Raw genomic sequence first — 18129 nt, 5'->3', positions numbered from 1 at the left:
CACTTGACCTGCTAATCTGCTACACTTGTAGTATTGACATCATACAACAATCACTTTTGTGGCGTCAGACATTTTGTATTGTGAAGTCAAAATTTTTCGGGAACCTTTGTGATGTCCAGAAATGACAGACAAATAGCGATAATGTCTATCCAGTTTACCAGAAAGTTGAATGTGTTGTTCGCATCTTAAGTGCACGGGTCTGAAGGGAACAAGTATTTGAAATTCTTTGTGGGGGTGGGGGAGGGGGGATTTATCTGACATAACATTCATTTTCACCTGTTACAAAAAGGCTTACCTTAAAGTCTGATAATATTGTGCTCATCTAGCAAGTTGGTTGATTTAATAGTTCATATCATTAAAACTGAGGGTGGAATCATATCACAAGGATCATACGTGTCATGATTCAGGGGCGGATCCAGCCATTTTTAAAAAGGGGGGTTCCCAACCCAGGATAAAAAGGGGGGGGGGGGGTTCCAACTACTAGTATATGTCCCCATTCAAATGCAGTGATCGTCAAAAAAAAGGGGGGGGGGGGGGTTCCAACATCTGGAACCCCCCCCCTGGATCCGCCACTGCGATTCCACAGCTAATACAAATGTTGAAAAGGACCCAAATCAGTTAAGGAACCAGAGCTATTGATATATAATAATAAGAAGATGTGGTAGAGAAGTGGTTTCAAGTTTCATATAAAGCGACCTGACTGACATGAAATAAAAAATCGAAGGAGTATCCCTATTTGTCTAATCTTCAAGGTGAAATAAAACTAGTAAAACAATATTATACTATTGTCTAAATATACAGAAATATAATTTGCTTCAAGTAACAGAAATAACTAGGTCACTAGTAACTTATTTAATGAGTATGTGGGGTATAAGAGCTTGCTAACAACAGGCCCTTCATAATCATTTGGTTTGAAAAGGATACTAGTAGTCTATATTCTTGATTTAGAAAAATGTAATTGCAAGAAAAAAATCACATTGCTTAGAATACTTTAGATCATTCAGGTAGTCTTTATTTGTATGTACAAAAGAACAGCCAGTAGTCATTGGATATTGTAGATCATTCAAATAGTCTTGACCTTTTTATTAGTACAAAAGAACAGCCAGTATTCATTGGATATTGTAGATCATTCCGGTAGTCTTGACCTATTTATTTATACAAAAAAAACAGCCAGTAGTAATTGGATACTGTAGATCATTCAGATAGTCTTGACCTATTCATTTGTACTGAAAAAACAGACACATATACAAATATCAATTATATGCTTACGAGACATGTTGCAATGTTAAACTTATTACGGTATGTGAAAATCAAGACTTGCATAAAAAATATCACAATATTAGAGACAGTGGCGTCTTTTTTCCTCAGAGCTTTCAGCTCTTTGATAATTATTAAGTCTCCCAAACGAAGTTTGGGAAGACTTATTCTTCTTCTTCTTCTTCTTCTTCTTCTTCTTCTTCTTCTTCTTCTTCTTCTTCTTCTTCTTCTTCTTCTTCTTCTTCTTCTTCTTCTTCTTCTTCTTCTTCTTCTTCTTCTTCTTCTTCTTCTTCTTCTTCTTCTTCTTCTTCTTCTTCTTCTTCTTCTTCTTCTTCTTCTTCCGCCACTTTTAAATTTGAACTTGTCCGCACCCGTTCTCCAAAACCGTTTGTCAGATTAACTTAGGGTTTCACAATATGTTAGACTAACATGTCTAGTGGTGCAATCAGGGTTTTGTTTGTGCAATGGGGTTAATAAAGGGGTACTTTGAGGGGCAAAAAGAAAAGAGGGTTTTACTATAGAACCCTATGGGATTTTATTTTTTTAAATTTTCAAATGATTATAAATTGAAAACCGTTTGTGATAGACACAATCTTTTTAATTGAAAATGTTCTAAATGATAAAGCCCATTAAATGAAATACAGGGTTAGTCCCCAGGGGTCACCCCCACCCCCTGCCATTTAAGAAAGTTCTAATACCTTGTAAGTGGTAAAGATCCCCACCCCTAAACCATATATATTCTGGTTTGTCATGCTAAGATGGTTTGAATGATATACAGGGTTAGTCCCCAGGGGTCATCCCGACCCCCTGCCATTTGAGAAAGTTCTTATATCTTGTAAATGGTCGAGATCCCCACCCCTAAACCATATATATTCTGGTTTGTCATGATAAAGCACATCAAATGTAATACAGGGTTAGTCCCCAGGGGTCACCCCCACCCCCTGCCATTTAAGAAAGTTCTGATATCTTGTAAGTGGTCAAGATCCCCACCCCTAAACCATATATATTCTGGTTTGTCATGCTAAGATGGTTTGAATGATATACAGGGTTAGTCCCCAGGGGTCATCCCGACCCCCTGCCATTTGAGAAAGTTCTAATATCTTGTAAATGGTCGAGATCCCAACCCCTAAACCATATATATTCTGGTTTGTCATGATAAAGCACATCAAATGTTATACAGGGTTAGTCCCCAGGGGTCACCCCCACCGCCTGCCATTTAAGAAAGTTCTAATATCTTGTAAGTGGTCAAGATCCCCACCCCTAAACCATATATATTCTGGTTTGTCATGCTAAGATGGTTTGAATGATATACAGGGTTAGTCCCCAGGGGTCATCCCGACCCCCTGCCATTTGAGAAAGTTTCTAATATCTTGTAAATGGTCGAGATCCCCACCCCTAAACCATATATATTCTGGTTTGTCATGATAAAGCACATCAAATGAAATACAGGGTTAGTCCCCAGGGGTCACCCCCACCCCCTGCCATTTAAGAAAGTTTTAATATCTTGTAAGTGGTCAAGATCCCCACCCCTAAACCATATATATTCTGGTTTGTCATGCTAAGATGGTTTGAATGATATACAGGGTTAGTCCCCAGGGGTCATCCCGACCCCCTGCCATTTGAGAAAGTTCTAATATCTTGTAAATGGTCGAGATCCCCACCCCTAAACCATATATATATTCTGGTTTGTCATGATAAAGCACATCAAATGAAATACAGGGTTAGTCCCCAGGGGTCACCCCACCCCCTGCCATTTAAGAAAGTTCTAATATCTTGTAAGTGGTCAAGATCCCCACCCCTAAACCATATATATTCTGGTTTGTCATGCGAAGATGGTTTGAATGATATACAGGGTAAGTCCCCAGGGGTCATCCCGACCCCCTGTCATTTGAGAAAGTTCTAATATCTTTTAAATGGTTGAGATCCCCACCCCTAAACCATATATATTCCTATTTGTCATGCCTCGAACATTTGAATGACGTATACGGTCAGTCCCCAGGGGTTCCCCCCACCCCCAATGTTTTAATATCTTGTAAATGGTTGAGATCCCCACCCCTAAACCATATATATTCCTGTTCGTCATGTAATGAACATTTGAATGACGTATAGGGCCAGTCCCCAGGGGTTCCTCCCCACCCCCAATGTTCTAGTATCTTGTAAATGGTCGAGATCCCCACCCCTAAACCATATATATTCTGGTTTGTCATGCCAAGATGATTTGAATGATATACAAGGTTAGTCCCCAGGCATCACTAATGCATATAACTTTACTGGACCAAACCAATTTTCACTGGACGTTGCCCAATGTCAGGCGACCCTGGGAATTACGAATTATGGGAGCTTCGTTTGGGAGACTTCGTAACAGCATCCTGTTACAATCATTTCTTGTTTAACATGGGAAACTGGACAAAAATATAACATCGTATGCATCTATATTAACCCAAATATGCAGTATATCTAACGTCCGTTTTTATACGCCCGTTTACGGGACGTATTGTGGTATACCGTTGTCCGTCTGTCCGTCCGTCGTCAACATGTCGGACATTAACTCAAAAACTCTTTAACCAATTTCAATAAAACTTTGATGAATTGTTTATATCTATTGACGTGAGCTTCCTGTCGTTTTTTTATAAATTTTAGATTTCACGTTTCCGAGTTATGGGGTTTTATTTATTAAAAAAAGGGGGATTTTCCAGTTTTCAGACAATAACTCGAGAATGCTTTCACCAACTTGCAAGAAATTGTGGTTAATTGTTTATATCTATTGACATGAGATCCCTTTCGATTTTTATATATTTTAGATTTTAAGTTTCCGAGTTACAGGGTTTTATTCATAAAAAAAGGGGGATTTTCCAGTTTTCGGACAAAAAATCAAAATTGCTTTCAGCAGTTTGTATGAAACTTTGGTGAATTGTTTATATCTATTGATGTAAGTTCCGTTTAGAATTTTATAAATTTTACATTTAACATTTCTGAGTTATGGGGTTTTATTCATTAAACCACGGGGGATTTTTCAGTTTTCGGACAATATGTGCATAAAGCACTTTGATCCTTTTATAGTAGCGGTGAGCATCTGAGACATCCATTTCCCTTTTCATATATTTTGAAAATATGTATCCTATCATGCAATGCGGGATTGACACCCCACCAAGACTATGTCTCTAATTAAGATTAACCACAAGCCCTACTGTCATGGCCAATATAAAAATCGGTCAGCTAAATTAATTTGTTCACCACTAGCCATATGACCTACACCAGTAAATTTCATCACTGGTAAGAGGCCTTACAATTTTAATACAGGCAATGTAAAGTATAAGAAATTTACACTCATCTAGCAAATTGGTTGATTTAATAGTTCATATCATTAAAACTGAGGGTGGAATCATATCACAAGGATCATACGTGTCATGATTCAGGGGCGGATCCAGCCATTTTTAAAAAGGGGGGTTCCCAACCCAGGATAAAAGGGAGGGGGGTTCCAACTACTAGTATATGTCCCCATTCAAATGCATTGATCGTCAAAAAAAGGGGGGGGGTTCCAACATCTGGAACCCCCCCTGGATCCGCCACTGCGATTCCACAGCTAATACAAATGTTGAAAAGGACCCAAATCAGTTAAGGAACCAGAGTTATTGATATATAATAATAAGAAGATGTGGTATGTTTGCCAATGAGACAACTCTCCACCAGCATGAGACCATATGTCATTGAAGTTAACAACTATAGGGTACCGTACGGTCTTCAACCATGAGCAAAACTCTTACTGCATTGTCATGTATGAATATTAAAGGGTGAGTGTCACTATGAATACTATGTAAATAATGTTTAAGAAAGGAGCACATATAGATTTATCGACTTAAAATAAGATTTACTCTAATACATATACTTGAAGAAATTAATTTGCTACATGTTGTTATGGGTCAAGCTAGTCCTATATATATATATATATATATATATATATATATATATATATATGCTGTATTTAGACCCCTCTACCAAGAAATTTGTTTTACATGCACACGTATAAAAATTGCGTTTTTTATCCAACGCAATCATAGGTTTGAACGTTGTTTTCAATTTAGACTTATATATATATATATATATATATATATATATATATATATATGCCTTTGCGTCGTCTTTTCATTATTTAGTGTTTTTAAAGGGGCATTAGCTGTCAAATTCATGTTCACCGATATGACTCAAATTCTCATATTTGATTTATAACATACTTAAACGTATATCCCAATTTAAAAAAAGTCTTAAATAAACAATTTGCAATGTATGAACTCGATAATATGTATCAGAATTTCGTGTGTATTTTAGTCTAGACGCCTCTAATTAACCATCGAGGTGACCTCCAAGACTGCCGACGGTCATGTAACCTGATATAAACATGAATACAGATATAAATAGATAGCAAACACGTGCAATTGGACTTTTCTTGGTCTGTTTGATTTCATATTGTAGGTTAAAAAAATATGTTAATCATCATTTTTTCCTGTATAAGAATGAGTTTTTGTTGATCGAATCTGTCAACCAAATGGTTTACTTTTGTTTCACTTTTTGAGTTTCAATGTTGACATTCTTTTCCTTTTATTAGCTGAACATGCCTAGTTTATGCCTAATCAATCTCTAGCTAAGGGGTTTTATTGAAGGTCACATAAAAATGGATTTCAATGAGGTCGAATTATTCACTTGCAACTGAATAATTATTCAGCGATGTTTCTTAGCTTATTTTGACAAAATTGAACCAAACTGGCTGCTAAAAGCGAATTATCATTTCACTATTTCACTTTCATTAATGATTGAACAAAATAGAAAAGTATTTTTTCCATATCTCGTAGCTCATGCTCCTTTAAAGCTGATATTTTCATTTCTTGCTTTTTTTTTAATTTTGAAGCTCGTGACAGCTTGATTATAAAAGTTGAAAATAGCAAATAGCAAAATGAATGAAAAGAAAATACGAAAAATTTAAGAAAATGTAAATATCGCCACACAATGTTTGTGTTTAAGGACTAGGGTCAAGCAAAAAACGGAACATAAATTAAGATGTAAAATGAATCTACCCATGGGATTGCAATTTCATGAAATATCTCCAAATAGGGTATATTTCTCCAAAACGAATGACATTGATGAAATTGCACCCTTTTTATACGCCCGTTTACAGGACGTATTATACATGAACAATATTCCTGCGCATTTTGCCATTTAGGAAATATAAACGACTTGTAATTACCGATTTTCGGCGATGAAATATTTCATACAATTGTTCTTTGACATCGTAGCCAAAAGCACAGGGGATAATAAACTACGTACGGATTTATATTGAGCACTACTTCCTATGTGCAACTTCAAAAGTTTTGGGTAGTTCGACGATCATTTAAGGTTTTTCTGGTCATACTTTTTGTATTCAAGAAATAAAAGTATTAAAAAAATGTTTAATTAGTTATAAATAGCATAATAGCCAGTTAGATAATAACAATGGCACCTATTTCAGCATTTATTGGGTAGAACACAAATCTAGGGTGCTCGCATAAGGCAGCTTAACTGCCTAAAAATAAAAAAAAACATAAAACAAACTGCAGGCTTCAAGGTCAAGTCATGTGGCAGCAAGGAGTTACATTATTTACAAGAACTGCAGGTACAACTTTCTGAAAAACACCAGGTGGAGATAACATTTTTGAACTGGCCAAAAGTTGATAAGCTCCTTTCCTCATTTGGCAAGGAGTTCCAGAGTCTTGCTGCCTCATAACTAAAGCTTTTCTTACCATACCTTGTTGTTTTTGGCCGTGGTATATCCGCTATGCCTTTGTACCTGAAGTTATATGAATTTTCTTTGTTTTATTAAACTATGTAGGAATTCTGGACTTGATTTATTAATTATTTTATAAGTCTCTAATGCCATGGTACTCATTCTTCTGATTTTTAGTGCTGGTAGCTTAGACTGTTCAAGGAGTGTATCGTAAGAATTTTTGTAGTCATCATAAATGAATCTGAGTGCTCTTTCTTGTATTTTTTCTATTTTCTTTGTGTTTTGTTCACTGCAGAAGTGCCATGTGAGAGGACAATAGCTGAGGTTTGACAAGATAAATGAGTGGTATATTGTAAGTTAAGAAAGTCTGGTGAGATGAGTACCGATTCTTTTTAGTACGTTTAGTTGTGCGGCTTTTTTACATATATTTGAAATGTGAGTGTTGAAATCCAGTTTAAAGTCTATTGTTACACCTAGAAGTTTCACCTCATCGTCACATTTTATGTTGAATCCATTTAGGTTGAAGACCATATTTTGAGTGTGTGTTTTTGAGTGCACTTCAGCGTGGACCGTCGCACTTTAGCGTGACCATCGCGGTTCCGAGTCCTACATAGTCACCAAACTTTAAATTATTTAGTGCGAGGACATTATCTATATAACGGAACGATTAGTTAACGGATAAAGCTAGCTTCTTATCATTCTTTCTGTCAATCGTCTATATTAGGTCTGATCAGGAACATATATATTGACATACTGTTCCCAGGTCTGATTCGAACGAATAAAGGTACCAGTTTTGTATTACAACTCCAGTTTCTGGTGCCCCATTTTTTTTCTGAATTTTTTTCTGGACTCAATTTCATCTGTTTGATTAAAAGTTTATTCTAAATTGAAACTTGTATTAGATTTAAAAAAATATGGCATCTTTTTGGGGATATTAAACCAGGAAAGTGGAAGGATATCATGTTTGCTGGAAGTGGTGCGGCCTAGTAAAAACAGCAAACAGAAAGTAGAAAAACCGAAAAAAGTAGTTTTGACTTCGGGGTTTTATAACTTTTTATTCTTCGTGGCAAGACCCACATTTTTTTGCATTAAATCACAATTTCACATTACTACATACATGATATGTACATGAAAACAAATTTTATATGTAGCATTTTATTTTAAAAAAAATTCAAAGATCAGCTTTTTTACATGTAAGCCTATGGAGCAGTCAATTACAAGACTGCAACCTGCATAGGGAAATTTTTGCATATGTTCACTGCAAGGAAGTAGCTCGTGTGGACTTTTGTGTGCCCAGAATGACATAACATTATGATTTAAGTACTTTCTAAGAAATAAAAATCATGGGGTATCAAGTTACACTGAACAAACTGAAATTATGTAATAACAGAGACATATAAATACAATATATATATATATATGTCTCTGGTAATAATTATGATTTTTTTTATGCAAGACACCATACAAAAGTATAAAAAGATGTAAAGCACAACAGTTTGAGGTAAATTGAGATTCTTGTAGTATTACATATATGATTTTCAATTAAAAAGAACATAGAAAGATTTTTTTCTCAATGAAAACTTCTTCTTGTGATGAAAATTCTAGTTGAGCAGTTTCATTGAAAATCAGTGTAAAGTTGAATAGACAGCTTCACAAAAAAATCATTTTTTCTTTACGGTTATTTTTTCTATGGCTCAATTGTTGACATTTAGGTAGAGTATATATAAAATGAACTTTCGCTGAAAAGATTTTCACTTTCCAAGAGTCTGTGACTTCTTTTCCTGTCTGCAGCATTGCATCGTTAATTAAAAATTCCACATTTGGGTTAAAAATTTGTTTAAAAAGGCGAATTTTTCTAATACTATCCATGATGACAAGGATTTTTGTGATAAGGTGTGACAAGTAATCAATATTCTTACCAAAAACACCAACTTGAGCATTCATTTTGTTTATTCTAGGATTTTATTGCAAATTTTATATGCATGGGGGTGTGAAGTACAGCCTAAAAACCATGATATAGTAAGTAGGCATGTATGAAGATATGAATAGTCAAAAAAGAGAAAGGTATAGTTGTTCTTGTCTTTAAAAAGTTGTATTGCAACAAATTATTCATTATGGAAAAGTTTTGGGGTAGTTTTTCAATTTGACTAAAACAAGAGGCCCACTTGGATAGATTTCATGGAAAAAAGGGGGAGTGGTAAAATATTGTATGTGGTTTGATCAAAGCGAAGGAAAAAAATAAAAAGAATAAATAAGAACTCTTCCCTGGCTTCACAGTATCCAAATAATTAGTAAACATTCATAAAGATAAACTAGAATGAGATTTACAGATCATTTGATAGGCATGACTTATTTCCCAAATTTTGTCTTGTTTCTGAAAATAGTACTCCTATAATAATGGGATTATATTTAATAATATAACTAAACAATTCTTTTGATAGCATTTTTTATGTTCAAATATGGCTACTAAATGAAATAATTTAAATGATTTATTTTTTAAGGCATTTCATTACAGTTATAGGTACCAGTCTTGTATCACAACCCCCGTTTCCAGTGCATGTTAAAATTTAAACATGGAGAGAAATAAAAAAGTCCATTTTTTTCTGATTTTTTTTCTGGACTCAATTTTATCTGTTTGATTAAAAGTTTATGCTGAATTGAAACAAGTATTTAGATTAAAAAAAAATATTGCATCTTTTTTGGGATATCAAAACAGAAAATTGGAAGGATATCATGTTGACTGGAAGTGGTGCGGCCTAGTAAAAACAGCAAACAGAAAGTAGAAAAAAGTAGTTTTGACTTCAGGGTTTCATAACTTTTTATTCTTCGTGGCAAGACCCACTTTTTTTTTGCATCAAATCACAATTTCAAATTATTACATACATGATATGTACATGAAACAAATTTTCTACGTAGCATTTATTTAAAAAAAAATTTCAAAGATCAGCTGTTTTGCATGTAAGCCTATGGAGCAGTCAATTACAAGACTGCAACCTAAAGGAACAAGTCGACAAGAAGAACACAGTCGGTTCCAATAAGAATGTCCATTGTGTACTGAAAAACACGTCCTCATAAAAGTAACAAATATCTACTCAATCAAAATATAAAGCATCTTAATGATGTCAGTTTCAGATAATTTTTTGTTTGAATCAGAGTGGTTTTAAATTGTTTACAAAATATGATTTATCCAATCCTAAAACAAGATAGTTGTATCTACTTTGGCCAACTTTTTTTTTTTTATAAAACAAAGTTGGACTAGTTATTTCAATCTTGCTCATTAACATGTACATTACAATTGCAACATGTACATGTACTCGTATGTGCAATTGTTCTTCAGATGTATGTAATGTTGGTTGAAAAATATCAAAATTCAAATTGAAACCGTCCGAGTGATAAATACACCAAAACTAACCCGCCGTTGTGCACTGTGAAACGAAAATTGCGTTTGCGATGACCTTTTCTTGTGTGCAATAATAATAATAATATGAATAATAATGTAAAAAATTAAAATAATTCGGGCACAATTTATACCATTTATTTGGTAAATTAAAACGAAATCAAAATAAAACGAGTATTGTCTTTACGTAATGTACTATGCTATTGGTCAAGAAAAAAAAATTCTTTATATTATACCTTCAAAAATTCATTTCAACTCTTTATATAGAGCCCAGGAGTTATTCAATCAGGGGAAAATATAAGATGAAAATTTAGAAAGAGAAACTTAGAATCAAGTTAATTAATATGTGCCAGACTTTTCACCAAATGATCCTCTAGTTTACAATTTCTGGAGCAGGTTCTTTCTGAAATAGCTGAAAAAAAATACTATTATTTAAATTGAATTGGTTTGTTCATTGTAATAGAAAAAAAATAAGTCAAATAATTGTCTAATATAAATTAACGAATATTTTTTTTATTTCTTTATTTACTTTAATGTGACCGAGACATGAAGGATCCAACCAAAAACCGAACCCACCAATGAAAATAACCTGTCCATCTAGAGGACAACAAACAATCATTAACAACATACAGGTGTCCTTTTTTTTAAAGACCTCAAACCTCCCCCTTTTTAATCTCAACCAGCTAGTAGATTGACAAAACAATTTTACATGCAAATGTTCACCTTCATTCATATATCTTGCATTATGACCTTTTACTCTGTCCCCTTTTTTTATATCAATCTTATAAAAGCAATAATTCGAAATATGGACAAAATAAAAGTGAAAATCTATCAATAACAACCGCTTCATGTCGACCACTGGGGGATTCTCACGACTTTTTGCGCAGTAAGTTGTTACTGTGATATTCATTGATGTCTTAATGATTTGTAACAAATTTCATTATAATAGTTATCTTTTGTGATTCAAAATGTTATTGTGAAGAGATACAGAATTTCCATTTCGTACACAAAATATGAAACCTCTGAATTCCATGCAAACCTATATGTATAGGTTAATATATTCTTTTTGACGTATCCGTTTGAACCTAAAATAAGTGTCTGATCGCGATAGGCACATTGATATCACGTGACTGGCGGTGAATCGAGGCAAACTGCCATGATACTTTATCCGTATGTTTTATATTAGTTCCGCGTCTTTACGTATTATGTCATAGCTACATAGTTATAACGTATTTATGAGGGTCTGGATGGGTATATAGATTTGGGTATATAGATTATATATATATATCTATCTTTATCTCTATGTATATACTACAAAATAATAAGCCAAAAAATTAAAATAAATGAAGAATTGAGAAAAATAGGCCAAAAATAAAGAATAAAGAATAATGAGATTTAAAATATAAAGAAAAAAAAAATAATGGGCAAAGAATTAAAGAATACAGAATTTAAGAAAAACCAGTATTTAAAGAAAAGGATAGCAGCATTTTAAAAGTAATACTAATGCTACATTTTATATATTCATCAACAATGAAAAAAAAACAGTACATTAATAATGGTTAAAGTGTATTGAGAAACTGTTTTAACTTTGTGGATGTTTTTTTTCTTCTTAAAAAAATGGAGAGGGGAGGTTGAAGTGGGCTCGGAATAGGCAACTTTTTAGGTAGGTCAAGTATACAAGTATATTGATGAGTGCAATTTCACGGAGGTAATATAACAATTTGTAGAAATTTATTCCCCTAAAAATATTCGATCGGTAATGATTTTTGATCCAATTCAATATTTTGAAGATAAAAACATTTTGCCCTAACTTCATTTAACTTGAACAAAGATTTGTATAGTAAGTCTTACTATACAAATCCTTGACTTTAATGATAAACGATAGCACAAGAGCGCATGGTAATGTCGATTTCTATATTATTTATATTTAAAACGGCATAAAAAAATAAAGAATACAGAAATGGAGGACCCCCCATCCAGACCCTCATGTATTGCTGGTGTAATATTGATTTTGTTAGTTGACTGATGCCTTCTAAAATCGACTTCATCTAGAATTGTAACACATATTGTGATATATTTTGACATGTTGATACGACAAAAAGAAGCCTAAAGTTACACAACGAGGGCTGACACCTGTAGCTTAACATTATATAATCTGGAAATTTGCGGTTGCATATTTTTGTCCTTTAATTGAAGTTAGCAATATTTAATGAAAATAATAATAATAATAATAATCTTTATTTAGAGTCAAGAATAGTATACAAACAAGGACATAACATAAGTTCTATTCAGCTTTTAGCCGACATGTGATCATCGTGTGACATATTTGATCCCTATGCTTCTGTAACATCGTGTCGAGTTAATATTAAAATTGTTTTTTTTTCAGCGAAAATGATTAGTTGATTAGTGTTACAAAAGCAAACGATGATACTTAAATGCAGGCCATTCCACATTGCAATGAAAATTAAGATGGCATAGTAATTCATTAAAACACATTATGTTTATATCGCCGGTTGCCAGTATTTACCACAACAAACATGCAACTACCACAAATGAAAATCGTCATGGAAGATCATCTTGCATAAACAAAGTAAGTGCTATCTTGTTTAAAACAACCGCTGGCCGTCTGTGGACAAAAGTATTATGATAAAAGATCATGTTTTTTTCATTAATCAGGCCATTAGTTTTTCTCGTTTCACATTTTGTCATGTCGGGGCCTTTTATGGATGACTATACGGTGTGGGTTTTGCCCATTGCCAAAGTCCGTATAGTGACCTGTAGTTGCTAATTAGATCCATGTCATTTGGACTAAGGTGGTGGATAGTTGTTTCATTGGCTTGAAACCCCCGATTTATTATTCGAAAATCAAGTGGAGACAATTAAAAAAACAGTCCACAGATGTCGCTGCGCAGTAAAAGAAATCCCCGCCAGGGATGAAGATGATATAACATCATAATATAAAAACTGCACTCATTCCCTGTTCATCTTCTCCAGGCAATCCTTCAAAAGTTCAACTATCAGCATCCAGTTGATAAATGAATTCTTTCTAGTGATGAGTTAGTCCCTTCAATGTTTACATTAGTTGTTTAGCAGTCACTTGAATTCTGCATGCCATGCACATGCATTGAAGAATATTGATTTCAGGTCAACATGGTCTTCTATTTAATTGCATGACAATTCTTCATTATTCCACATATTTATACATGCCAGTTACATATTAGACCTAAAAAACGTTTTTACAACCATTTTATAATAATTAGTTTTCGCATCCCATGGCCTTGTTTTATGTTGTGAAAGAACTTTAATTTTCTAACATTTTTTTCCAGAAAACATATAAAATTACAGATTAGAGAAATGCAATTTTCAGTTTTTGACAGAATATGGACATTTCACTTTATTACATGCTTTTCAGTATTATTTGGTTGCTTAACGTCCCTACTTTCCACTGGACGTTAAGCAACCAACAATCAATCAATCAATCAATATTAGTTATTTGATAAACATGATTGAGGATAGGGTTTTAAGTTGACAGATACTTGGTAGCTGTCACACCCAGAATACATCCTGATACTCTTGGCATTGACAATAACTGTTATTGGATAACTATTACTATGCATGTGCTATAAAGTAATATGACATTTCTTTTGAAGCCTGAAAATGCAAAAAGAAAAAGAAGCTGTTATCATTTTATAAAGCTTTCTGCAATTGATGGACTGGTAGTTTCATTTAACAATAAGAGCTGAAGTTTTTATTTTCTACTGAACCACATTGAAAATTTGATATCTCTTGTTGGAATACAGGCATGGCAAAGATGTCTGTATTCAATGGTAGACAGGTATCAAAGTCAAATGTCAATCTCAATATCTCTCCCCCTCCAAGTCGCAATGATTGAATACAAACTACAAAATATTTGCCTTCTGAAATGAGATAACACTCGATAGTTTACAATCTCTGTCAAATCCAAGGTCAAAATAGAATTAGACTGAAAACCTTTGCAAAGAAAACATTTCTTCAAAGAAACATGCAATTCTTGCATTTAATTGTTTCAACCTAGCTGCGCATAATCAATCTGCCTTTTACAGTTTCACTGTCATATGGCTGGAATTAACAAGGAAGCTACTAGTATTTACTCTTTTTTCTCGTTGTCTCTTTATTTAAAGGCCTGTTTAACGGAGTTTGTCTCTCGTGCAGTGTGGAGTCCGTAGAAAGTTTCCCCGTGCTTGAGGTGTATGCTCTTATGTTTTTTTTAAGTTTTGACGCATTCCTTTTTCTTTTTTTTTGCTGTGCATGTACTGATTGTGTGTCATGGATGGGATACCCCATACCCTTTCTTTTCTATCTGATTTTATTTTGAATTTATTGTTATCATTTTTACTAACTGTTTATATTTCTACCTACATACACATACTATTTTAATAGATGTTGGATGAATGGTAGGCCTTTTTATAGAGAATACCCGAGGAACAATAGAAATATCAAGGACCCAAACATGACCAGTGGCCAGAAGCTGTTACATTCCAGTGTTCATCTAAATACTATCCCTTTGTTTAACAATTGCATATATAACATGCATTTAGCATGATAACACATTTTTTCTCCTTTATTGCTGGACATTGTTTCATCAAAGCTTGGCATCAGTATTCTAATTATTTACTGGCCCAAACCCCTTACTTTATATAAAATAAATGTGGCATATGCTTCTTTTCATTTCGTTTGAAAGCGAATTGTGTAATATAGTTCTAAAAGCAATTATAAATGTTTATTTTAGAAAATTAAAAAAAATCTTAACATAATAATTGCCAATTTCTGGATGATAATAAAAAAATTTGGGAATATTTCAATAAAAAAGTATATTTTCTGTAATGTTTTCTTTCTCTTTCTCATTCATTTCAAAGTTTTTATGGGACGAAACCGAAGAAGAGAGTTGAATTTTTTTTTTAATGTTTTATTTTAATTGATATATTGATGGAAGGAGTGTCAAGGTTTCTTTGACGTTTAGAGCGCGAGGCACTACCCAGACATGAGGCATTGAATTTAATATCCCCATTCCAACCGGACGTGGCTACTTATTTATACATCTCGCATACCCAAACGGACTCCCTATTTTTGTATTGCTTTCGGACGGGAGAATACAGGAATGACCTGATTTCTAAACCCCAGTCCGCCCTGATGAAGGATTAAAATGAAATCCTCAATATTAAATTCATATCGTTACACATACAGTGAATCATGTTCCAGTGTGTATTTATATGTTGGATACCCACTTGTGTGGATGCCGATACAAATGAGGTATGCTAGTTACTGTTTTTTTTATCGAAGACCGAGTATAAAGATACAAATGAGGTATGCAAGTTACTGTTTTTTTTATCGAAGACCGAGTATAAAGATACAAATGAGGTATGCAAGTTACTGTTTTGTCGAAGACCGAGTATAAAGATAAAAATGAGGTATGCAAGTTACTGTTTTTATCGAAGACCGAGTATGAATAAGATGTAAAAGTATCATAAAACATATAATTATGTCCTTTTGAATAATCTTTTTCTTTTTTTTTCAGAAAAGCAATGAAAGAAGAGGTAAGTTTATTAACTGCTAATAAAGCACTGCATAATTTTTCATAGAATAAATTTTCAGTCCAACTACATTTTTACATTTGTTCACGTTATTTTAAAAGCCACGGTTCCAAAAAACCGAATATATAACAATATAGATTGATAGTATAATCAATATGCCTTGCAAATGTTCGAAACACGATTCATTAACGGGTAAATAATCCAATACAAGTACTGTCAGATCGGAGCTTTGTGTCTTATATCCTGTTAGATCGGAACTTTGTGTCTTATATCGGTTTGGTAGTTGTTTTTATACGACCGCAAAATTTTACGTCGAAATGATAAATATTAAATACTTTAAATTGACTCTATGCAAAGACAACATATCAAACTTTGCCTTAATAATCCGTATATATTCAAAACTAAGCATTTACCCCGGTATATTATTGGAACCGACCAGCCAATATGTCTGTAGTTGCAAGCAAGTTAATGTACAGGTAAACTAGTAATTCTTGTAGTATTTTATAACCTTGTCAATGATTGCTGAGTTTTCTGACGCTTTTTAATTCTATTTTTTTCTTTATTGAAATTAAGGACCTTGAAATCGAAAGATTCTCCCTCGTAACGTTGTGAGTCTTCACTAGTGATATTTAAGCTACACATTACATGTACAAAATTACCACATAGTTTTCTATATAGGTAGCTCTAAGACATATGCAGTCTTTTTGTGAATGCATTTTCGATATTTTGAATTGGGAGTTATCTGTCTAAAAATTGTCTCAGATGAGTTGAGTTAAAATTATCCCTGATTTGCCCTAGTCAACTTGCGTTCATGTTCAAAATCAAGTTCATGACAACGACCAGTTTTGTATCGTTTTGAGTTATCTTATTAGATAATGAGCATAAAGCCGAGTTGCCGTATCCTGACGTAAACCTTATTATTGTTGTTAATTTCAGGTATATATAAACAGCCATCTTTTTTAAGTCGCACTATAATATTGATGGTGCTCTTACTAAAAGATGCTTATCAAATAAAGGGAGCTGAATGTTTAGGTGAGTGCATGATATATATCATAATTATTAGTCCCCTAACGACGAAGTCGAGGGGGACTTTAGGTTTGCCGTCCGTCTGTCTGTCTGTCTGTCTGTCCGGCAAATCAGTTTTCCGCACTTTTTTTCTTTGTGCTTGAAGATATTGATTTGATATTTAGTATATTGTTTTATCATGACAAGTTACAGATCAAGTTCGAATTTTGTTCTGATCTGATAATTCTGTGCAGAGTTATGGTTCTTGGACTTAGAAAATTCACTCAGATATTCAGTTTTCCGCACTTTTTTCCGTCATATTTGAAGTTATTGATTTAATAATTGGTACATTGTTTTATCATGACAAGTTACAGATCAAGTTCGAATTTTGTTCTGGTCTGATGATTTTGTGCAGAGTTATGGTCCTTGGACTTAGAAAATTCACTCAAATAATCAGTTTTCCACACTTTTTTTCGTCATGCTTGAAGATATTGATCTGATAATTGGTATATAGTTTTATCATGACAAGTTACAGACCAAGTTCGAATTTTGTTTTGGTCTGATGATTTTATGGAGAGTTATGGTCCTTGGACTAAGAAAATTCACTTAAATAATCAGTTTTCCACACTTTTTGTCATCATGCTTGAAGATATTGACTTGATATTTGTTATATAGTTTACACCGTGACAAGTTATAGATCAAGTTAGCATATCGTTCCAGTACAATTAATTTTTAACCGGTAGGGGACTATGTATTGCCATGCAATACTCTCAGAATGCGTGATGTTATATGTAAATACATGCATCACTGGGTTTGAAAATTCGTTAGAACTTTGTGGTACTAGAAAGCAAAGGAAAGTTGATGTTACCAATTTGAAAACTCATTCATTGAAACCACTACGAGCTGATACAAATATGATTACAAAACAGTTAATAATTAGGCAATTATCAAATGATAAATTTACACTTATTTTAGACTGAAAGACCATCTTGATTAAATATTTGAATTCATAATGTCTGAACATTTAAATAATGTGATTTATTTCATGATCAGTACCGCTACATTGTAACGATCAGTTCAAATTTATGTATTTATTAACAGGATGAAACAATCTTACAGTTGTATAACACATGCTGATTACAAAC

General features: G+C 33.4%; 1 protein-coding gene across 1 annotated transcript in view; it reads left to right on the top strand.

Annotated features, from left to right (window-relative positions):
- Positions 1 to 11259: 11259 nt before the first annotated feature.
- LOC127704294 (uncharacterized) overlaps positions 11260 to 18129 on the top strand; it is a 66784-nt gene continuing 59914 nt past the window's right edge. The window contains exons 1-4 of the mRNA XM_052208302.1: positions 11260 to 11295; positions 12796 to 12999; positions 15964 to 15982; positions 16916 to 17011. Coding sequence (XP_052064262.1) covers positions 12907 to 12999; positions 15964 to 15982; positions 16916 to 17011 — 208 coding nt within the window. The 5' untranslated portion in view covers positions 11260 to 11295; positions 12796 to 12906. The remainder of the gene's footprint in view (positions 11296 to 12795; positions 13000 to 15963; positions 15983 to 16915; positions 17012 to 18129) is intronic.

This window comes from Mytilus californianus, unplaced genomic scaffold (genome assembly GCF_021869535.1).
Source record: "Mytilus californianus isolate M0D057914Y unplaced genomic scaffold, xbMytCali1.0.p SCAF_6, whole genome shotgun sequence".
In the NCBI taxonomy this organism is placed as follows: Eukaryota; Metazoa; Mollusca; class Bivalvia; order Mytilida; family Mytilidae; genus Mytilus; species Mytilus californianus.
Note: the sequence above shows the minus strand (reverse complement) of the source record. Positions and strands in the feature narration are given on the sequence as shown.